This window comes from Aedes albopictus, chromosome 3 (assembly GCF_035046485.1).
Source record: "Aedes albopictus strain Foshan chromosome 3, AalbF5, whole genome shotgun sequence".
NCBI lineage: Eukaryota > Metazoa > Arthropoda > Insecta > Diptera > Culicidae > Aedes > Aedes albopictus.
The window spans coordinates 18,971,379-18,992,492 of record NC_085138.1 but is presented as its reverse complement, the minus strand read 5'-3'; the positions used below and the strand labels follow the sequence as shown (position 1 = coordinate 18,992,492).

General features: G+C 42.6%; 2 protein-coding genes across 3 annotated transcripts in view; one reads left to right on the top strand and one right to left on the bottom strand.

Moving 5' to 3' along the window:
• Positions 1 to 15,637, top strand: part of LOC109418262 (Golgi-specific brefeldin A-resistance guanine nucleotide exchange factor 1) — a 48,347-nt gene extending 32,710 nt beyond the window's left edge. The window contains exons 3-10 of one of the 2 annotated variants that reach the window (XM_019692423.3): positions 1,281 to 1,771; positions 1,839 to 2,047; positions 2,116 to 4,045; positions 4,105 to 4,200; positions 4,269 to 4,538; positions 13,577 to 13,691; positions 13,751 to 14,548; positions 14,876 to 15,637. In XM_019692423.3, coding sequence (XP_019547968.3) covers positions 1,281 to 1,771; positions 1,839 to 2,047; positions 2,116 to 4,045; positions 4,105 to 4,200; positions 4,269 to 4,538; positions 13,577 to 13,691; positions 13,751 to 14,548; positions 14,876 to 14,928 — 3,962 coding nt within the window. In that variant the 3' untranslated portion in view covers positions 14,929 to 15,637. The remainder of the gene's footprint in view (positions 1 to 1,280; positions 1,772 to 1,838; positions 2,048 to 2,115; positions 4,046 to 4,104; positions 4,201 to 4,268; positions 4,539 to 13,576; positions 13,692 to 13,750; positions 14,549 to 14,875) is intronic. The other variant, XM_019692424.3, reaches the window with a different exon arrangement.
• Positions 15,467 to 21,096, bottom strand: LOC109428045 (UPF0235 protein C15orf40 homolog). Its single transcript, XM_019703711.3, has 2 exons — positions 20,670 to 21,096; positions 15,467 to 15,834 (listed from the first exon to the last, which is right to left on the bottom strand). Exons 1-2 carry the CDS (start codon positions 20,941 to 20,943, stop codon positions 15,641 to 15,643), a joined length of 468 nt encoding a protein of 155 aa, XP_019559256.2. The 5' UTR covers positions 20,944 to 21,096; the 3' UTR covers positions 15,467 to 15,640.
• Between the last annotated feature and the right edge of the window lie 18 nt (positions 21,097 to 21,114).

Below are 21,114 nucleotides of genomic sequence, written 5' to 3'. Positions count from 1 at the left end.
AAATAAATCTTCTAGAAAAGGATTCTCCAAGGGAATATTTGAACAGGGAATAACATTCGACATAAGTTAATAAAGACTTCGCGACCCACCAAAAATCAGCCTGCGACCCACCAGTGGGTCGCGACCCATAGTTTGAGAAACGCTGGCATAACGGCCTTCAAAGCGCTGCTGGTTTGGGAATTTGTCAGTATAACGAATTGTACTGTATAGTAGCAGCTGTTTTGTTAGTGGGGACTCCAATTCGATTTGTTCAAGTTTTCACATATTCCGGGAAATCTCCCGAAGTTGGAATAGAGTGGAGTAGTAAAGGCAACCCCAAAGACAAGTGATGGATTTCTGAAAACCGAGTATGGTACCTTTATGGTGCTTGTTTTGCAGTCGTGTATTAGCTTATGATTTATATTTGACTAGCTCCCTTTTTATTCAACGTTGACTGCTTTTATTCCATGGTTACACAACAGAAAGCAAATGACTGAAGCTTATAGCTCTGAAAATGTTAGTTGGGATGCCATGTGCCCTTTATGAACTTTGGAAACGAGGAACATTATTCCTCTAATGTTAACAACAGTGAGCTACAGTTAAGTGGTATTATAAGCATTGCCGCTTGCGGATCCTAAGGACGAAGTTTCGATGCTGGCTGTTGGCATTTTTTTTTCAAGGAAACAGGTCAACAAATCTTGTCTGATATTGTTCTTATCTTGCAATACCTCAACTAGCTATTATTAAGCACTTCTCCATACTAAATTTTAATATTATTTCTGCTTTTTAACATCTGATCTCGATCAGACCAGTATCAGTTTTGTTCATAAGTAATTCAATTAGTAATACCTGAATGTGTAGTTCATTACATTTCTTTGGGTTGTACTAATTACACTCATTCAAAGACTTGCATGCTAAAATTCGTGTAAGAAAGGGAATTTAACGTCGGTAGTTGTAGAGTTAGTTGGTATTTTTAATGTAATTTTTGAAATCAAGTTTCAGATTAATCAGAAAATTTGTATCAAGTTTCAGATCAACCGTGTATACAAAATGCCGCTAAGTAGTGTCCTACTAGAGTAATAATTTACTTTTTTGTAATATCCGGGAAGTTAGTCTATACCGGGAAAAATTCGGGAATCGGAAAATTGAAGTTGAATGGACACCCTGAAATTTCAATAAACAGTGACGCTAGAAATTTGTTTTGTTATTTTCAAACGAATCTAAATATTTTACTAAATACTGTAGTCTAAACACATTCAGCAGAATAATTCTGTTTTTTCTTCAACCGTCTGTCTCCACAGGTCTTGATGTCAGCGATGTGGCCGTAGAATCGATCCACAAGTACTTGAAAACTAGTCAAAACGAGGAACGCCTCCGGCAGATCGTCAGCCAGGATGCCGCAGCCGATGGCACAACCCTCAGCCACGAGGAACTGGCCGCCATCAAGAAGAAGAAACGTCTGCTCACCCAGGGAACGGATCTCTTCAATCAACGACCCGAGAAGGGAGTCCAGTTCTTGCAGGAGAATGGCATCCTGAGTGCCACCCTAGATCCGCTGGAGATTGCCCACTTTCTGCGGGAAAACTCCGGCCTGGACAAGAAGATGATTGGAGAGTACATTAGCAAAAAGAAGAACGTCGAGAGCAAGATTCTGGAAGTGTTTGTCAAGTCGTTCGACTTTGCTGGGTTGACCATCGATCAGGCGCTTCGGTTGTATCTGGAAACGTTCCGTCTGCCGGGCGAGGCTCCGCTGATCTTCCTCGTGATGGAGCACTTTGCCGACCATTGGCATGTGAGTATTAGAACTTTTCATGTGTTCATGAATTCTCCCATTCAATACCATTGTAAATCCTCCACAGACGTGTAACAATGAACCATTCGCCAATACGGATGCCGCCTTCCGGTTAGCGTACGCCATTATCATGCTGAACATGGATCAACACAACCACAACGCGAAACGCCTGAATGTACCGATGACGGTCGACGAGTTCGTGAAGAATCTTCGAGGCTTGAATGGCAACTCTGACTTCGATCAGGATATGCTGGCCAACGTTTATCATGCGATCAAGTAAGTAGTTTCCTTGAACGGTTGAGAAATAACCACAAGATTTCATGCGACGATTTTTTTTCCCACAGGAACGAAGAAATTGTCATGCCAGCGGAACAAACCGGTCTCGTGCGGGAAAACTACCTGTGGAAGGTACTGCTCCGCCGAGGTTCCACCAAGGACGGAATGTTCCATCACGTGTTCGGTCCCAACCACGACCGAGAGCTGTTCCGCATCATCCAGGGATCGACGCTGGCCGCGTTGAGTTTCATCTTCGACAAGAGTCCGGACAACACCCAGCTGTACCAGAAGTCCATGAACGGGTTCATCAAGTCGGCCGTGGTCGCGTCGCATTACAGCTTGCATGGGGATTTCGATGCGCTGGTGCTGACGTTGTGTAAGTTTACGAGCCTGCTGAATCCACCTGCGGATGTTCACGAAATCACGGCCAACGTGATGTTTGGACAGAACGCGAAAGCGCAGCTTGCTATGAAGACTGTGTTTGCTTTGATCCATGATCATGGGGATTGCATGCGTGAGGGATGGAAACACATTGTGGATGTTGTTCTGCAGTTGTTCCGATTGAAGTTGCTGCCGAAGGGTTTGATGGAAGCGGAGGACTTTTGCGACCCTAGCGGGAAGGTTACGCTCATGCGGGAGCAATACCAGCTTCCGAAGACGGACGCCGGTTTGCTGAGTAGTTTGTATTCGTATTTGAGCAACGATAGCCAACGGCAACCGTCGTACGAGGAACAGGAGATCATCAAAGTGTCGAAGAGGTGCATCAAGGAATGCCAGATCGATCAGATCGTCAACGAATCTAAATTTCTGCAGTTTGAATCACTTGTGGAACTGGTTAATTGCCTACTGGGGATGATCAAACCTCCGGAGAGTCATAAATCCGTTGGATTGCCGTACGCGGAGAACACTGTGGTGTTCCTGTTGGAACTGCTGGTCAAGATCCTCATCCAGAATCGCGATCGTTTGCTTCCCGTTTGGAAGAACGTCCAAGATCAGTTGTATCTTCTTCTTTCCGGCTCCGCTTCGTGTGACTATACCTATCTCCTACAGAGGACTACCATCGCTCTGTTGAAGCTGGCCATCTATCTGATGCGCAACGAAGAGATCTGCTCAACGATCCTTCAGAGCCTCCGGATGTTGTTGCTGCTCAAACCGGCCGTCATCCTATCCATCTCTAAACCCATCTCGATCGGCATGTACGAACTGCTAAAAACCAGCGCCCAGAACATCCACACCGAGTCGGATTGGATCATAGTGTTCACGATTCTGGAATGCGTAGGAGCAGGTGCTATGCCACCGGAATACGACGAAGCTCCAGTCGTCTCCGGAGCGAAATCCGATGGCGCTCTCAGTAGCGAGGAAGACTCCGGACTGCCCGATCGCGGATACATCTCCGACTCGGAACTGAACGTCGTCAAAAGTGGCCATTCGTCCAATTCTTGCACTCCCCTGATCAGCCCTACCGGAGACAACTGGATTCTGGTGAACAAAGACGCGGACATTGTGTCCTCGCGGTCGTCCTCTCCGAAGCACACGATCCAGTACCGATGCAAACTCCTAGAGCATTCCCCGTTCGCCCTGGTCAAATGCTGGGAAAGTCTGGCATTCATCGTGCGGAACGTGTCCCACATCACACCGTATAACTTCGAAAGCTGCGTTAGGTGCATCCGGACCTTCGTGGAAGCTTCTATGAACGATGGCCGGGAGAATCGACGCAGGCAGAAGCGCCGTGGCGATGAAAGTGGCAAAAATTCCCGCAATCGGAACCGGAAAAACGACAGCAGCGACAGCGAATCCGAGGAACTGCCCGAGGCGTACCAGTCGATATCGATACAACTGTTGGATTTGATGCACACGTTGCACACGAGGACGGCGAAGATCTTCCGCTGGTGGGCGGAGGAAGGTGGCGCTGTGCCGCAGTGCTCCGCCTTGTGGTCCCAGGGGTGGTGTCCGCTGCTACAGGGCATTGCCCGATTGGCCACCGATCAACGGAGACAGGTAAGCTAAAGGCTTCTTTTCCTATGTCGCCTCAGTTTTTCAAAAAAATACTGTTCTAGGTTCGAACGAGTGCAATCACTTGCTTGCAACGAGCTCTGCTAGTGCAAGATCTTCAAACCCTCACCGGATTGGAATGGGCCGGATGCTTCAAGCAGGTAACATCCCGCGTCACGCCCAATCTGTTCAATTCTTCTAACGTTCCACATCTTTTTCACAACCGCAGGTCCTCTTCCCCCTCCTATCGGAACTTCTAGCGGAGAAACCCACCAAACCGGCCGATGTCGGTTTGCTCGAAGAGTCCCGAATGCGAACGGCAACCATCATGTCCAAGGTGTTCCTGCACCATCTGACGCCGCTGATTGCCCTGGCCGGATTCAACGAACTGTGGCTGGAGATTCTGGACTACTTCGAACGCTTCATGAAGATCGGCTCGGATATGCTGTACGAGGCGGTGTTGGAGAGTCTGAAGAACATGCTGCTGGTGATGCACTCGGTGAGTACACACCAAAAATCGATTGAGGGTTTCTGCAAAATTTTGCTGAATTTTGCCGAGCTGAGAAGGTTTCAGCAACAATTTTGCTGAAATTCAGCAAACTTTGCTGGAAGTTCAGCAAAAAAAATTTGCTGGATCTTTCAGCTCGGCAAAATTCAGCAAAATATTGCTGAAAGCATTTGGTGTGAGATTTTCCTCTTTCTATTTATTCTGTTCTCTGGACATTTTTACCCTTTGGGCTGGATGGGGTCACATATGAAGATGGCGAAGATGTTAAAATGAACTTCTCCAAGCAAACTAGAGATGTAGGATTCTAAATCCATTTGAACTGCTCCCTCTCGTAATCCTAAATCCAAGCATTTGCTTGAACTTTTCATCAGTTGGTGCTTCATATACTCTTTGTACTTACTCTACGATTGGAGTGACGTGATGTTCGTGACTCGAATGAGGTGACTTTCTATTTGATTTACACGGCGAGTCACCTCATTAGAGCCGATATATGAGCCGAAAATCGTCACGTCACTCCACACGAAAGATTAACACCCTCGTTTCTAAAGATTAAAAATCATTCACGTAAATTGAAACTAATAACACAGACAAGGTGAAGAATGAGAACCTGAGAACCCCTTCTGGGTAGGGTGGGGCGGGGCAAGATGGGTCGCATAAGGATGGATCACCATAACTTTGTAAATACAAATCGTATTGGTTTGTATTCATCCGCTACTCTTTAATACACTAGTTAGCTATGCTAAAAGTCGATAAAAAGTTCATTGAATACAAAATATGATGTTAAACGAGCAGTTTTAAAAAGTGATCGATTTTGCACCGTGAAAAAAGTGCGGGGCAAGATGGGTCACCTTTTAAGTAATTCCCATTTTCTCAACGAAAAACGTCAAAATATAAGATTTGTTCCGCATTCATATACGCTCCATATCCATACTGAATAAACAAGAGCTACTAGTAAACATTTTATAGATTTATTTGGAATATAAAAAAACTTTACGATTTGAGTGGTTCTAAGGCGACTTGAAAATCGATGTTTTCACTAAAATATTATCATAATTTTATGTTATAATTTTGAGTGTTCATTCCGCTTGATTGAAGTCATTTATGAGATAGTCTTGTAATAAAAAATAAATAACTTTTGAGTGCTCCAAAAATACGTTCAAAATTGAAGGTGACCCATCTTGCCCCGCGGCCGTTTATATGGAGATTATATGGAATGTATCGCATAAGAAAAATGGCTAAAAACCATTTTATTTTTTATTTCCAATGAGAGTGAATAATTTTTCAATCAATGCCCCAAACTTTTGTATATTCATGCTGGTCATCTAACAAAATTATTAATCTAAACAAAATATGAGTAATGCGCCCAAAAATGGCACTGACCCATCTTGCCCCGTGACCCATCTTGCCCCGCCCCACCCTACGTACATAAATATGAATAGCAAATGCGTCTTTAAAAAAAGTCTATAATCAGCATTCTGCTACAAGCCCTGGAGGAGGTCTTCGACAAAACATGCTTGAACAACATTGCGCAGGAGTTTCTTCAGGAACTAGTCCTGGAGTTTCCTCAGAGATTCCTCTAGGAGATCCTTCAAAAATTCATCTAGAATTCTAATGAGGGATTTCTCCTGAAGTTCTGTAGGGATCGCTCAAGGAGATCCTTCGGTGATCACTCTCGGAGTTTGATCGAGGGTTCCTACAGGCATTCTTTCTACCATCCATCCTGGATTTTTTTCAAGAATCCCTTTGAGAGAATTTTCCAGAGATTCTTTTAGGAGTTCTTTCAAGGATATCTCCAGAAGTTCCTTTGGTTATCTCTCTAGGAGTTTGTTCAGGGAGATCCCTAATAGCTCCAGGAGGATTCAGGGATGCCTTCAGGTGTTCATTAGAAATTCCTTCAGAAGTTCCCCAATTTATATTTCAACAGGAGTTCACTCAGGTATCTTTCCAGAAGACCCTTCAGAGATTATTTGAGGAGGATTCCTGAATGCTTCATGGAGATCCACTAAGAATTCCGAAAAAGTTTCTTCAGGAGTTCCTGCAAGAGATCTTTAGAAATTAGTCTAGGAGTTCCAGCAGGGATTCCTTTCGAAGTTTCTTTAGAAGTTCCTACAGAAGTTCTTACAGAAATTAGTTCAGGAGTTTCAGCGATTATAGGCCCTGACAGCGCCGCAGTGCTGCCGCCTGGCGGGAGTCGTATGGCAAACGTGAGAAAAAACGAGACAAAACACGTTTGTTTATACTTCTTCACGCACACGATGACAGATACAAATGGGATTTCCCATTGGAGTGAGTGCATTTTTGCTGCCGTCAGAGCCTATTGCAGATGTTCAGAGATTCCTCCTGAATTTCTTCAGGGATTCTCACAGAAGTTCCTTGAGATATAAGAGGAGATCCTATATTAGAGTTCCTAAGATTCCCTAAGGATTTCCTTAGGGGATTCCTCGAGAAGTTCCTTTAGGGATTCTTTCAGAAATTCTTCCAGGGATTGCTCCTGGGGTTCTTCACATTGAATATTGAGATTGAGATTTTTCCAAAAGGACACATTTTTCCAAGAGGATGCCTCCAGAAGTTACATCAGAGATTTTTCCAGAAGCTTATTCAGGCATTTCCTTAGGATTATAATCAGGGGCCTGTAGCATAATGAAAATTTTACTAATAATATTAGTCTTGTACAAATATACTATATTAACAATATAGGTCACTTCGCGTTTTCTCATGCAACGACATGGAGACACCGTTGACGAATGATTACAGCACCACCTGTTGTCAGAAAAAGTAAATAATAATAGTTTGGTCCATTTTAGTTTACCGTGCAATGCAACATTTCTTGAAAAAAGATGTTAGGGGTGTCGAAGTTTTTTGTTCCCAAATAATCGATTAATAAATATCGATTTACAATATACGCGAGAATATGCGCAAACAAAATAATATTTCATTAGATGACATCTACGAGTACATCTATAGAATAATTTGAATGCTCCCCTTTCAATGTTAAATGATTTCGGTATCGTTACAATACCGAAATCATTTAACATTGAAATTTAAATTTTTCACCCTCAAAATTAACTCTGGAGCTCGATTTTAAAAGGTCGTATGTGCTTTTGTCGATTAAAAATTCGATCATTTGTATTCGCTTATTATAGCAAAAACCGTTGAAATTGAACAAAGTTGATACATACAGCAGGATCATCACAAAACAGGCTTTCCGTTCCATCAGTAAAAGTCTCCAAAATATCTTCGATATTGCTACAATAACTAAAATAAACTGATCGAATTTTATATCGACAAATGCACATACCGTCGATGGGGGTGACAATGGGTCTGGGGGGTGAGATTGGGTCAAAACGGAGAAATATAAAATTTGAAATAGCTTATCAACTATTGATTGATGCACCAAGCGGTAAGAAGAAGAGTTTTGACATCCAAGCGGTGTGCCGTTTACATCCATCGACCAATCAGCGACGAAGATCTAATCGACGGTACACCGCTTGGATGTCAAATCTTCTTCTTCTTTTCGCTTGGTGCATCAATCAATCGCTAATTTATATTGAAAATTTTATATTATTTCAAAGAGGAGATGTTTTACACGTCATGATGCAGATTAAAATGTTTGGCAATAATCGTTTTTTGTTAAATTTGTGGCTAAACTTATATGATGAAGCTACTAGTAAATCACTCTGAAAAAATTTCTCCTTCGGAATGTTTAACACAAGTACCTTACCATAAATTTTCTTATAAGTGGTTAGCTGTAGGTATTACGTGGTTGATGCAATGTAAAAAACGGACTGTTGTTGCTCTTTTTATTTTAAAAGTCAATACTTTCGACCCTATGTCTAAATATTAAGAATGGGGGAGAGATTGGGTCAAGCAAATTATCGAGTGTACATAAACTTATCCAAAAAATTAACTAGTTTTCCAGTCCCCATTCGACGTTAGAGTGGTGCCATGTTACCGTATCTTCATAAAAGCACTTTTTTTTTCGAAAATAGTGTCATATAAGGATCATTCATAAAATACATAGAAAATACTGAAGAAAGAAGAATAAGTCTATCGTTTTGCTAGGGCTCAAAAAAAAATATTCAAAAATCTTTTCAAATGTTATTGCGGGAGAGGTTCTAAAAATGTGAAATGTTGTGTAACATAATATTTGATCGACCCTCTATCTTGAGATGGAGTAATTTGCTTTGGCTATATAGAGGCCAAAGATCATGTACGTAAGAGTTTATAACGGAGGGTTTGGTTAAACATGTCTTATGCAGTATACTTTCCTTTTTTGTATCCTTTTTTGACCCATTCTCACCCCCAACGACGGTACGACCTATTCAAATCGAGCTCCAGAACTTATGTTTTGTCCCATCCCCATGCTCCGGCCTTGTACGAACATCTATTTCGAAACATTGATTGATATGGTGAGATTCGTTTTGTGTGAGATAAGACCAGGATTTGACGACTGTAGAACATAGCCGCAAAAGCCTACTGAGGAGTCTGTTCTGTCAGTATATCGTATACAGACGACGTGTTTGGCTTCAAATACCCTCACGAACTGGGCGGACATTATCCCCTACGTAATCGAGGATATCCACCAACGTGATATCCATCCCGAGAATGATCTGAAATTAGCATGGAAATCATATTTCATATTTGTGTTTTCAAAATGTTCAGCACATCATTACTTTCACATGTACATATCACAAATCAAGTGCGTTAAAATATTAAATTTCCTACCTCACAGTAAATTGATTTTATTACTTAAAAACAAACGAACTTAAATATTGTTAATTCACTCTCCAGTAGAAAATAAATAATAATGTACCGTTAGTTCTCAACTCCACACGTAGGGATCGCATGCACTGTGGCAACTTTACGTCAATTTTCCAATATCACACCAGAAAATGTTGAAGAAGAGAGAATAAAATTTGTCCTAATTTGAGAAGTTGAAAAAATCGATTATTGTTTAATCGATCATTCAAAAAGAAATGGGCATCCCTACCATGCAATGACAGTTCGACAGAATAAACGTCATTCGGATAGCGCATGCGTTTAGTGTGTAGTAGTACCTCTTCTGACGCTTGGTGGCGACACATTCACTAAAAAGGAGTCGCCAAAAAATCGTAAGAGTGACCTATATTGTTAATATAGTATATTTGCTTGTAGCTTGTAACTTATAATTTTCTGTTGCATAAAAATACTACAAGTACAAGTTACAAGTCCAATACTACAAGTCCGATGGACTAATATCACAGAGAACAGACGTTTAAGCTCGAACAAAACTACGTCGAAATCGTGTGTAAACGATTTAAGTGTATCTCAACGCCACCAACGGAGACTGACCCACTTATAAAGTCGATTTGACCCCACGATGGCAGTGTTCATCGTTAAAATACACTAGCCCACAAAGCGATACGAGCGCCAAACGGCCAAAAACGGGGAGCATTGAAAACAAAAAAAGACAACACGACAATAGAAGTGATGGGATGCTAGCGCCACGTAACGGGAGCATAACCACATACTCTGATATGACCGTTACAAAGTTTTACACAAGGCAGAAAGTAAAGACAGACGTCTGTTCTCTGTGCTAATATTATTAGTAGAATTTACAAGTGTATGTTGCATAAACAAACTACGAGTATAAAATATTAGCTATGACTTGTACTTTTGATTACAAGTCTCAAAGGTCTTGTAAAATAATTTACAAGTTAGATTTAAAGTATTGCAGAAGTCATATTTAGTTTTGAATATATCGATTTACCATTTTGATGAACTCAAAAGATATTATTTATCTAACATGTCAACCTTAATTCCAGTTTTCGACGATTAAATTTGGCAGTATGTATTCGAAACTCATTGAAGAGAAAATTGTATCCAATTGTATCTTTGTATCCAAAATATAATTTCTGCTGAGTCTCTCAAGTTCTCCAAAGTTTCTACAATACCCATCTTTGATTGGAGGTTCTTGGTAAAGTTATGGTTATTATGGTAACTGCATAAGCACAGGTAAAGTTGCAGATGCGAAATAAATTTGAATCAATTGCTTGTATTGCGCATCATTAAGCTAATCAAGAGCTACAATATACATACACTAACTCGAATCGAGTTGCTACATATAAAAGTAGGTAAAAGCTCAATTTTTGCATCCCAGATCACTTGGGATTTTAACAAGAAGCATAATACATGTTGCTAAATCTTTATATATTGTTTTTCAACCATTACTATTAAATCTTTGGGACATTTTACTAAAAATCTAGGTACTTGCAGTGCCATACTTTGTAAAAAAATATTTCGTCAGAGCGGCCGAAAATTATTCAAACAGCATAATGCTTTTCTTCATCTATCGTATAAAGAATGCAAAACTTCGGAATAAATGAAGTTATTTCCGGATGTTACGCGGAAAATGCAGAATATAAACAAGCATCAACTGTCATTTCAAATTAATAGTGAACTGTCGGATGAATTTTGACAGGTAAACAAACCAAAACAACTTGTATTTTCATGGTCACTAATATTACAAGTGCTAATAATATTAGTGGAAAATTGAGCCTTTATGCAACACAAATTATTAGCACTTGTAATATTAGTACTTGTAACTTGTAACTTGTAGCTAATATTATTAGCCCGATTATGCTACAGGGCCCAGGTATACATCTCCAGAATTTTCTTGAGGGATCTTTCCTGGAGTTCCTACAAGTATTCCTCCAGGATTTCATCCTGGAATTTCTCCAAGAAATCTTTACGGGATACCTCCTGCAAATTATTTCCTTACCTGGAAAGATTCCGCTGAAATTCCTTCGAGGATTTCGCCTGGAAATCTTTCGGTGATGCCTACTGGAATTCCTGCAGAAATTTCATTAATTTCTTTGGGGATTCCTCCTGGACTTTCTTTAGAAGATTCCTCCTGGAATTCCTTCGGGAATACCTCATGGAATTTGTTCGGAGATTCTTTCCAAAATTTCTTCGGGAATTTCTCTTCCTAGCTTCGGATAATCGTCCTACTGGTAGGTATTCCTTCTGCTAGGTATACCTTCTGACAGTGGCGTCTCGTAACCTCACTTTTTACCTGTTTAACGGCCCTAAAACTTGCAATTGCGTAGGATTCAGGATCGGAATCAAATTGCTAATGGACGGAAACGGCTATTCTCGTCATTTTCTACAAATTACAAGCCAGTTTGTTGAGAAAATTCAAGGATTTACATTCGTTGAACAGGTAGATTTGAGGTTAGGCAATCGCCACTGCCTTCTGAAATTCCTTATTGAATTCATCCAGGATTCCTGCTGGAATTCATTTGGGACTTCCTTCTTGAATTTCTTCGGTGATTTCTCCTAGAATTCCTTCGGAAATTCCTCCTGGAATTCGGGGATTCTTCCTAGAGTTGCTTCGGGGTTTTTTTTTCTAGAGTTTCTTTCAGTGGCGATTCCCTAACCCTAAATCTAACTGTGCACCAAGCAGAAATTCTTGATTTTTTTTTAACAAATTTGCTTGTAATAATTATAAAATGAAGGGAATAGCTGCTTTCATTCATTTCTATTTCGATTTTGCTCATAAATTCCCTGCAATTGCAAGTTTTAGGGTCGGTGCACAGGTTATAAGTGAGGTTACGCGACGCCACTGGTTTCTTCAGGGATTCTTTCTGGACTTCCTATGGTGAATTCCTTCGGAGTTTCCTCTTGAAAAATTTTTGAGGATTCCGCTTCGAATTTCTTCAGAGATTCCTTCCTGCATTCCTTCGGTGTATCCTCCTGGGACTTCTCGGAATTTCTCCGGAGATTCCTCCTAGACTTTCTTAGGAGATCCCTCCTGGAATTTCTTCGGGGATTCCTCCTAGAACTAGAGATTCTTTCTGGACTTCCTTCGATGAAAACTCCTAAAATTCCGTTGGGGATTCTTCTTTGACATTCCTTCGGAGATTCCTTCTGGATTTCCTTTGGTGATTCCTTCGGGAGTTCCTTCTTGAAATTCCTTCATGAAATTCCTCCAAGAATTCCTTCGAGGTTTTCTCCTGGAATTCCTTCGGTAATTCTTATTAGAATTCCTTCAAGAATTTATCCTGGGATTCCTTGGATTATATTCTTGAAATTCCTTCGAAAATTCCTCCTAGAGTTCATTCGGGGATTCCTTCTAGAATTCCTTTTGGGGTTTCTCCTGGGGGGTTCTTCCTTCGAGGATTTCTTCTAAAATTCCAAAACAGATTTCTTCTGATATTCCGTCGGGGATTTCTCTAGAACTCCTTCGGGATTCCCTCTTGGAATTCCTTCGGTGATTCCTCTTTGAACTTCTTCGGAGGCTTCTCCTGGAATTCCTTCGGGGATCCTTCACGAAATTCCTCCGGAATTCCTCTTAGAATTCCTTCGGGGATCCTTCCTAGATGTTCTTCTGGGAATTCCTGCTCAAATTCCTTCTAGGAATCCTGTGGAGAAGGTTCTAAGAAAAAGCTCAGACTACAATCTGTAGTACGTAATAGCAACTTTCTTTACTTTGCCAATGTTGACATTATGGTCAAATTTTGGTAACGCCAATTAACGCCGCCGCCGAAAGTTGTCACCGGCGTGACGCCGCCGCCGCCGAGTAAAATATAGTCGGCGCACAGGTCTAGTTCATATGCCCTAATCGTCGATACCGGGAGCGGGACGTTTGGCATAAAGTCATTTGACATAAGGTCGTTTGGCATAAAGACATTTGGCATAACGGGCATTTGGCATAATCGTAATGCACCCTTCTTTATTATGCCAAGTGTCCATTATGCCAAATGACCGTTATGCTAATTGTCTTTGACTCCATGCTGCCCACGGATATGCTGTATCATATCATGCATAAATGCAGTTTGATTACTGACCAAGTTCAGTTGATAGATACTGTCTTTCTGGAATCCTACAGCAACCAATTCTTTAGATTGACTATTAGACTTCTCATATGCATGTCCTTCTTACAAGACCCATGGATAGTAGATGTATGACAAGCTCTTCAACATCTGCTTGTAGTTCCACAGCTCCAATGGCAACTAGTATTGTATATAATGTGGTTTTACTTTCAATAGGTATGCGTTTTCCACAACAGCGACGGTGTAACTCATTCTGCTCTATGGGACGTCACATGGCAACGAATATCCGGATTCCTTCCCAATCTGAAAGACGAGTTATTTAAAAACGATGGTAATGTTGAAATATAATCATTTGAAATACGCCAAACAATATCATATTCTCTCTTTTAGCTCTTGCGCCCAAGGTCACCGCAGCTGCCCCAGTCATGCCATCACAATCACCTGTTACGGCATCGTCACCTGAACCGTCGATGTCGCAAGCTATCACTCCACAACCATCAAGTATTACCCTACACCCTTCGCCTGTGCCACAAATAACCGGATCACCTATCCTAGAACAAGCTCGCTCTCCAATGGTACCGAATAATCTGCTGATCAATCCAACACCCACAGTCCCGCAAATACCCCTTCAAACTCCATTTCTAATACCGCAAGTGGATTCCGGTCTTTTGGATATTCATACAAGCCCTGTTCCTCCTCCAACAATCCTACCGCAGCAAACCAGTCAGGAGAACACTCCACTCAACACCAACCGGTATTCCAACATAATAGAGCTTCCGGTTACTCCATCGCCCCCTCCTTGCTCTACAGAACAGAATCAAAATTTCCCTCCCACCACGGCGGAACCCGAACCCCCAGCCATCCCAATTCCCGCGGAACAACCCGGACCCCCGACGGTCCCCATAAGCCATCTGTTGGCCGGAAATCAGTACCCCTCGTTGCACAACGTCCCCGTCGGAATAGCGCAGAGTTTCGCTCCGATGTTTGTCCAACCTCCGATGGTGCTCACGGACGGATCCGACATCTACAACGACTACGTCAACGATCCCTACAATCTGACGCTGCAGCAACAACCGCAACAGCAGACCCAGGACATCCCGCAACAAGCCCAGCCGCAACCGCAGAATGTGTTCCAGTCGGCCAACTACTTCGGGTCGTACCAATTTGGCCCCGGCCGGATACCACCAGGTTCGGAAATGTTGTTCGGTGAACCCTAAATCCACTGGTATTTTAGCTGTTGTGCGTAGTATCAGTAGTTGTTGTAATAGTCGTAGTAGTTCTATGTTGGGATTGGGCTAGGAAGAGCTGGCCTCTCCCTCGTCCCCGTAGCCGTGGTGACGCCGGTAATCCGAGATTCTAATCTGGGTCTTGTTTTCTGGTCTTCTCTTTTTCTCCCTTTGTTGTGTACATTCCATGTACGATACATGCTTACTTGGATCACTTGGATAACTGTAACTGAATTGGGGAACTGTAACATTTCCGCTTGGGGATGGGTTCATTCGTATTTTTTTACAGCAGACTCGCCTACTATCCCCAGCATCCAAGAAGCCGAGACGAGTAGCGACTAGAGCTAGAGCCGTCGTTAGTGTGCTAATAGGGCAGCCAATGTGTGAAATTAGTATGAGCCTACGTGAAACAAATAGGATGACGGTTTTTTTTTGTTGTGTTGAAAATTGAGGAAAAGTTGTACGAATTTCTGACTACCTGACGGATTAGTGAAATATACAGTTTAGACCGGGAAAAATCACCAAAACGCGCGTTAATTAACATACATTTAAAGCACGTAAATCTATACGCGTCTAGCTAACAAAACAATATGATAGAAATACTTTTTAAATCTGTCTGCTGTTTGTGTTGCTCCAAAATCCGTATTATAGTGCAATCATCAATGTTCAATGTGCATATGCATTCTTTTAAAACTTTTGTGATTTTCTCCCCGTGAAACTGTCGATAAATTTGTTTTGCTCAGTCGTCCAATGATTATTATCTATCAAAAATATTTATCCAAAAGTACTGAAAAATGTTCAGACAACCCGATGGGTTGTAATCTTTTAAAGTTGTTGAAATGAGACTTCGAGCAAAAAGGAATTTCTTTCTGATAAAAACTATGTTTTTATTTTTATTTCCAATTCAAGTAAAGTCGTATTATATCTATTATAATTATTTTACCTCTCATGCGAGAGGAAAAAAGAGTATAAATATACACAACACATACAGACGTAAAACAATAGTGAAAGGGGTAAATTAATATATGCTATAGCTACAAACATACCACAATGATCACGAGTTTTGTGCTTCCTTCCGAAATACGTCCAATACCTGTTCCGGAGTTCGGCAACCCTTTTCTAGGACGATCGTCTTCTGGCGGGATTTGGATCCTCGATCCAGGGAAACGTCACTTTTTCGCAGTTCCAGTAGTTTCGAGAGGTATTTCACTAGTTCGGTGTTGGCTTCGCCATCGACGGGGGGAGCAGCTAGAGGGGAAACAGTTACGTGTTAGTAGAAAATGTTTATACCTAGACTAGAAATCATTTGAATTAATAATTTTGGAGGAAAAATATTGATCGATTTACAATGGACTAGATCTTTCGGTTCGGTTCGGTCAGAATAAGGCCTGGGTGTCCTCTGCTGTATGTAGGAGTCGTCTCCATTCTACTCGGTCCATGACTGTGTCTCCGGTTCCGCACTCAGCGAATAATCGTTCTCGCTACGCATCCATCATCTTGTACCGGTCGAATGACTCTCGAGAACCATTTTAGTCGGGTTGCTATCCGACATCCTGATGACGTGATCCGCCCACCGTAGCCTCCCGATTTTCGCGATGTGGACGATGGTTGGTTCTCTCAGCAGCTGACGCATCTCGTGGTTTATTCGCCTTCTTCAAGTCCCGCCTTCCATGACACAGTACCTTCCGTTCGAAAACTCCAAGAGCGCCTTGGTCCTCTGCACGTAGAGTCCATGTTTTGTGCCCAAAGAGCACTAGCGGTCTAATCAGCGTTTTGTAGATAGTTAACTTCGTATATGACAGCGAACTTCGTTCAATCGTAAGACGGGCTTGGTGGTCTAGTGGCTACCGCTTCTGATTCGTATGCAGAAGGTCATGGGTTCAATCCCTGGCCCGTCCTTTTCATCCTACTTTGTATCTTTCTATCCACTTTCTCTCGCTCTCTCTTCTCTACATGTACAACTGATGTATATTCATATGTTCATAGCCGTCGCTAGAACCAGAAACGAATTGAAAAAAAAAGTCGTTTCCCTCCCTTCCAACTTCTACTCACAGCACAGTGTATATATAACGCCTATAAGTTATGCAACCAAAGCGTGCTGTGCCGCTTGACCTTATTCACCTTATTCACCACACAATCTATCACGAACACTATAAATAACCCTATCCATGGATCGCATCACCGACCCAACGGTGACTCCCAGATCTCCCATCCTTTCCGTCTAACAAATACCCCAGTCCGTGCGGGTTGTGGGGACGCAGAGTGCTCTCGGTCTCTAGTAGCAACAACCAGTACACTTTCACATTCCTTTCCCTTCCCAGCTGACTATAAGGACTTGGCCGGCGCCGTTATTGATCAAATATGCATGAGCTGCTAAAATTGCACTTTGAGAATAAGTGGAATGTCCCAGCCCCTTATTCAGTTGGATCTCAGTGCAATTGGTACCAGTTCAGATCAATCACGGAGGAGCAACCATTGACATGTATAGTCAGAATTGATCGTTTGATCGACAGCGAACTTCGTTCAATCGTAGAGTTCTGCGGAGTCCAAAGTAACCTCGATTTCCTGCCACAATGCGTCTCTGAATTTATCTGCTGGTGTCGTTGTCGTCGGTCACCACTGAACTTAAGTACCGTAATCCGGGGTCAAATTCATCACGTTAAAACGACTTTTGATAATAAAATTAAAGGAAATTCAAATATTGCCAAAATTATTTTTGTAAAACCAGTACCCAGTGGATCTCCATGGAACAATGTGACAGAATTTTGTTCAACAAATTTAAACTTTAGGTTAAATAACTCCAATAATCAAAAAATTGAAAATGCCACTTTGAGGTGAAATTGATCAGCATACAATTAAGCATCCTGTTGCGTACAGTTTTAGTACGCTTGATGCTGAGTGGAACTGGTAACCCTAATGCAGAAGTGGAGTGTGAAGCGGCGGCGCGACGACCGACGGTGGCTTTAATTTAATGACTCGGCAGTGTCGTTTAGTTCGTCAACGAGGAAGGAACTGCACTTTGGTTGGGAGATACGCCTGTCTCGTGAACGAACACTACATTGTAAGATGTAATAAATATGTAATCATTCATTTATTAACTAAATATATTTGCAGTATTGAAGCTGCTTGAAGTAGAAGCTGCTCTTGATGTGTAGTTTTTAGTTCTGTGACAAGTCGTCCCAACACATCCATTAGAAAGGGATGTGTTTTCCATCTAATTTCGCTCTTCTGAACCCGAATAACGCGTTAAAACTCTTACAACTAGTGAAGTTGACACTTAAAACGCAGAATCAAATTTTGAAATTTCCCGCTAGACGCCTAAAGGTAGGCAAATTTCTTTGAAATTAGTAATTTCTATCACAATAAATTACTTTATTAAAAACTGAACTTTTTTTAACTTATTCATGTTTAAAATAGCTACATAACTTCCCAACCAAGGCTTCACAACAATATTAAAACAGAAAATTTACGGGTAATCCTAGTGGCAATCGATTGTTTAGTAGCAATGATTTCAGCTAAGTGAGAAATACATTGCAAATTCCTCAAAAAATAAAGCAAAACTAACCTTTTACTAAAAAAAATAAAAGTCTACACTCATCTCTAGACATTTCCGAACTAGATGAGGTAAGGAGTTTAAGATCATTACGACGCTTAGAAGTTCCTAGTATGGATTTACAATGTAGTACTCGAATGATCAATTTGACCCCGGTTTACGGCACATGAATTCTGCAAAACCGCTTCGATTGCATCACCCCCGATAGAAATTCGAGGTGGCGGACGCGCAAATTTCTCCCTAGAGCCCCTTGCCATCATGTAACTAGTTTGTCTTCGACACATGAATGACTAATCCGATTCGCCTGGCTTCATTGTTCAGTCGGATGTATGTTTCCGCCATCGTCTCAAATTTGTGAGCTATAATATTTATCAACCCGACAGAATGTGGAGCGATACAGACAGAAGCGGAAGCAGCAGACCCGTCTCTTCCGGGAGAAAAAGCGCCGCCTGGAGTGCGAGGAAATGGAACTGCTGTGCCGTTGACAGGAAACACGCAAGTTCTATCCGAAGCTCAACGCATCCCGCAAAGGATACGTGCCGCAAGCCGAAATCTGCAGGGATAAGGACGGGAGCCTGCTGACGGACAAACGTGAGGTGATCGAAAGGTGGAAGCAGCACTTCGACGAGCACCTGAATGGCGAAAAGAATGTAAGCACGGAGGACCAAGGCAGCGGAGGAAATGACTATGTTGGTGCAGCAGAGGACGGGAACGAACCAACTCCCACGCTGAGGGAAGTTAAGGATGCCATCCACCAGCTCAAAAACAACAAAGCGGCTGGTAAGGACGGTATCGCAGCAGAACTCATCAAGATGGGCCCGGAAAAGTTGGCCACCTGTCTGCACCAGTTAGTAGTCAAGATCTGGGAAACCGAACAGCTACCGGAGGAGTGGAAGGAAGGGATAATCTGTCCCATCCACAAGAAAGGCGACAAGTTAATGTGTGAGAACTTTCGAGCGATCACCATTTTGAATGCCGCCTACAAAGTGCTATCCCAGATCATCTTCCGTCGTCTTTCACCTAAAGAAAATGAGTTCGTGGGAAGTTACCAAGCCGGTTTCATCGACGGCCGGTCGACAACGGACCAGATCTTCACCGTACGGCAAATCTTCCAGAAATGCAGTGAATACCAGGTCCCAACGCATCACCTGTTCATCGACTTCAAAGCGGCATACGACAGTATCGACCGCACAGAGCTATGGAAAGCCCTGGAAGGTGTTATGCGACGAGCCGGGCTCAACAGCCGTGGTACGATCTTCACGAAATCCAGCCAATTTGTCTGTTTTGCGGATGACATGGATATTATTGCTAGAACATTTGAAACGGTGGCAGAACAGTACACCCGCCTGAAACGTGAAGCAGCAAAGGTCGGACTGGTGGTGAATGCGGCTAAGACAAAGTACATGCTGGTATGTGGGACTGAGCGAGACAGGACAAGCCTTGGCAGCAATGTTACGATAGACGGGGATACTTTCGAGGTGGTAGAAGAATTCGTCTACCTCGGTTCCTTGCTAACGGCTGACAATAACGTGAGCCGTGAAATACGAAGGCGCATCATCAGTGGAAGTCGTGCCTACTATGGGCTCCAGAAGAAACTGCGGTCAAAAAAGATTCACCCCCGCACCAAATGTACCATGTACAAGACGTTAATAAGACCGGTGGTTCTCTACGGACACGAGACATGGACGATGCTCGAGGAGGACCTGCAAGCACTCGGAGTTTTCGAGCGACGGGTGCTAAGGACGATCTTCGGCGGCGTGCAGAAGAACGGTGTGTGGCGGAGAAGGATGAACCACGAGCTCGCTGTACTTAACGACGAACCCAGCATCCAGAAAGTGGCTAAAGCCGGAAGGATACGATAGGCAGGGCATGTTGCAAGAATGCCGGACAACAACCCTGCAAAGTTGGTGTTTGCTAACCATCCGGTTGGTACAAGAAGGCGTGGAGCGCAGAGAGCACGATGGGCGGACCAGGTGGAGCGTGATCTGGCGAGTGTTGGGCGTGACCGACGTTGGAGAGCTGCAGCTGCAAATCGAGTATTATGGCGGTAAATTGTTGATTCAGTATTATCATGAATTTGATGTTAACTAATGCCGTTTTTTCTTTATTATCCAGTTCCAACCTGGGTTGGAACTGGATCAGATCACAGTTTCAACTCCAACCCGACCTAGGTTTCGCTTGTACTAAAGTTTGTTTGACGTTGTTTGTTTACACATTTTCCGCCAATCCAGTTCCAACCCAGGTTAAAAAAGAAAAACGGCATAACTTGTCGCCCTTTTTGTAGATGGGACACACGATACCTTCCACCTATCCGACCATAAGCTAGGAAGTCATTAGGAATAGCCATAGATAGAACGAACCCAATAAGGAGCAATAGGTTTTGCTGTTCTTCGAAGAAGGGTGCATCGGAGTGCATGATATAATATAATATATTGTTTGATTGAGGGAAAAGTCCCATTCGTGGAATCGGCATTCGGAGAAAAGAAGCAAAGATGTTGAACTAAACTAAAAAAATAAAATAAATACTCACCGATTTGAACACCTACACCTTCCTCTCCGATATCCGTTATTCCGTTGGTCTTCGCTCCCGGTTTGGCTTGGATCTTTATGAGAACATTTCCCGACTTTGGATCAACATACACGGGACCCTGTGGAACCGCAGAAGCTGCTGCCGGCGTTTCCTTTTTTCCACCCTTCGCTCCTTTCGATTTACCGGACATGGTGATTCTGGCGTACGAACGTTCCAAACTACGAAGGCGGTAAGCCGATGAGGACAACACTGCTGCTGACGACAGGCGATTCATTCAAGTGCTGTCGAAAGGACCGCGATGTCCGCACAGCGAGCCGGCTTGTCAAACAGACCAATCACAATGCAGTCGAGCAGTGAACTGCTCGAATCTGAATGTTTACTTCGCTTTCTTGTTTCAGCGAGAAAGAGACAAACGTAGCCTTTTACTACTTGTGTACTCATTTTA

Coding starts and splice junctions, on each gene's coding strand:
- LOC109428045 (XM_019703711.3), bottom strand. CDS start 20,943: ATGAATCGCCTGTCGTCAGCAGCAGTGTTGTCCTCATCGGCTTACCGC. Junction 15,835..20,669: donor AGGTGTAGGTGTTCAAATCG/GTGAGTATTTAT, acceptor TTTCCCCTCTAG/CTGCTCCCCCCGTCGATGGC.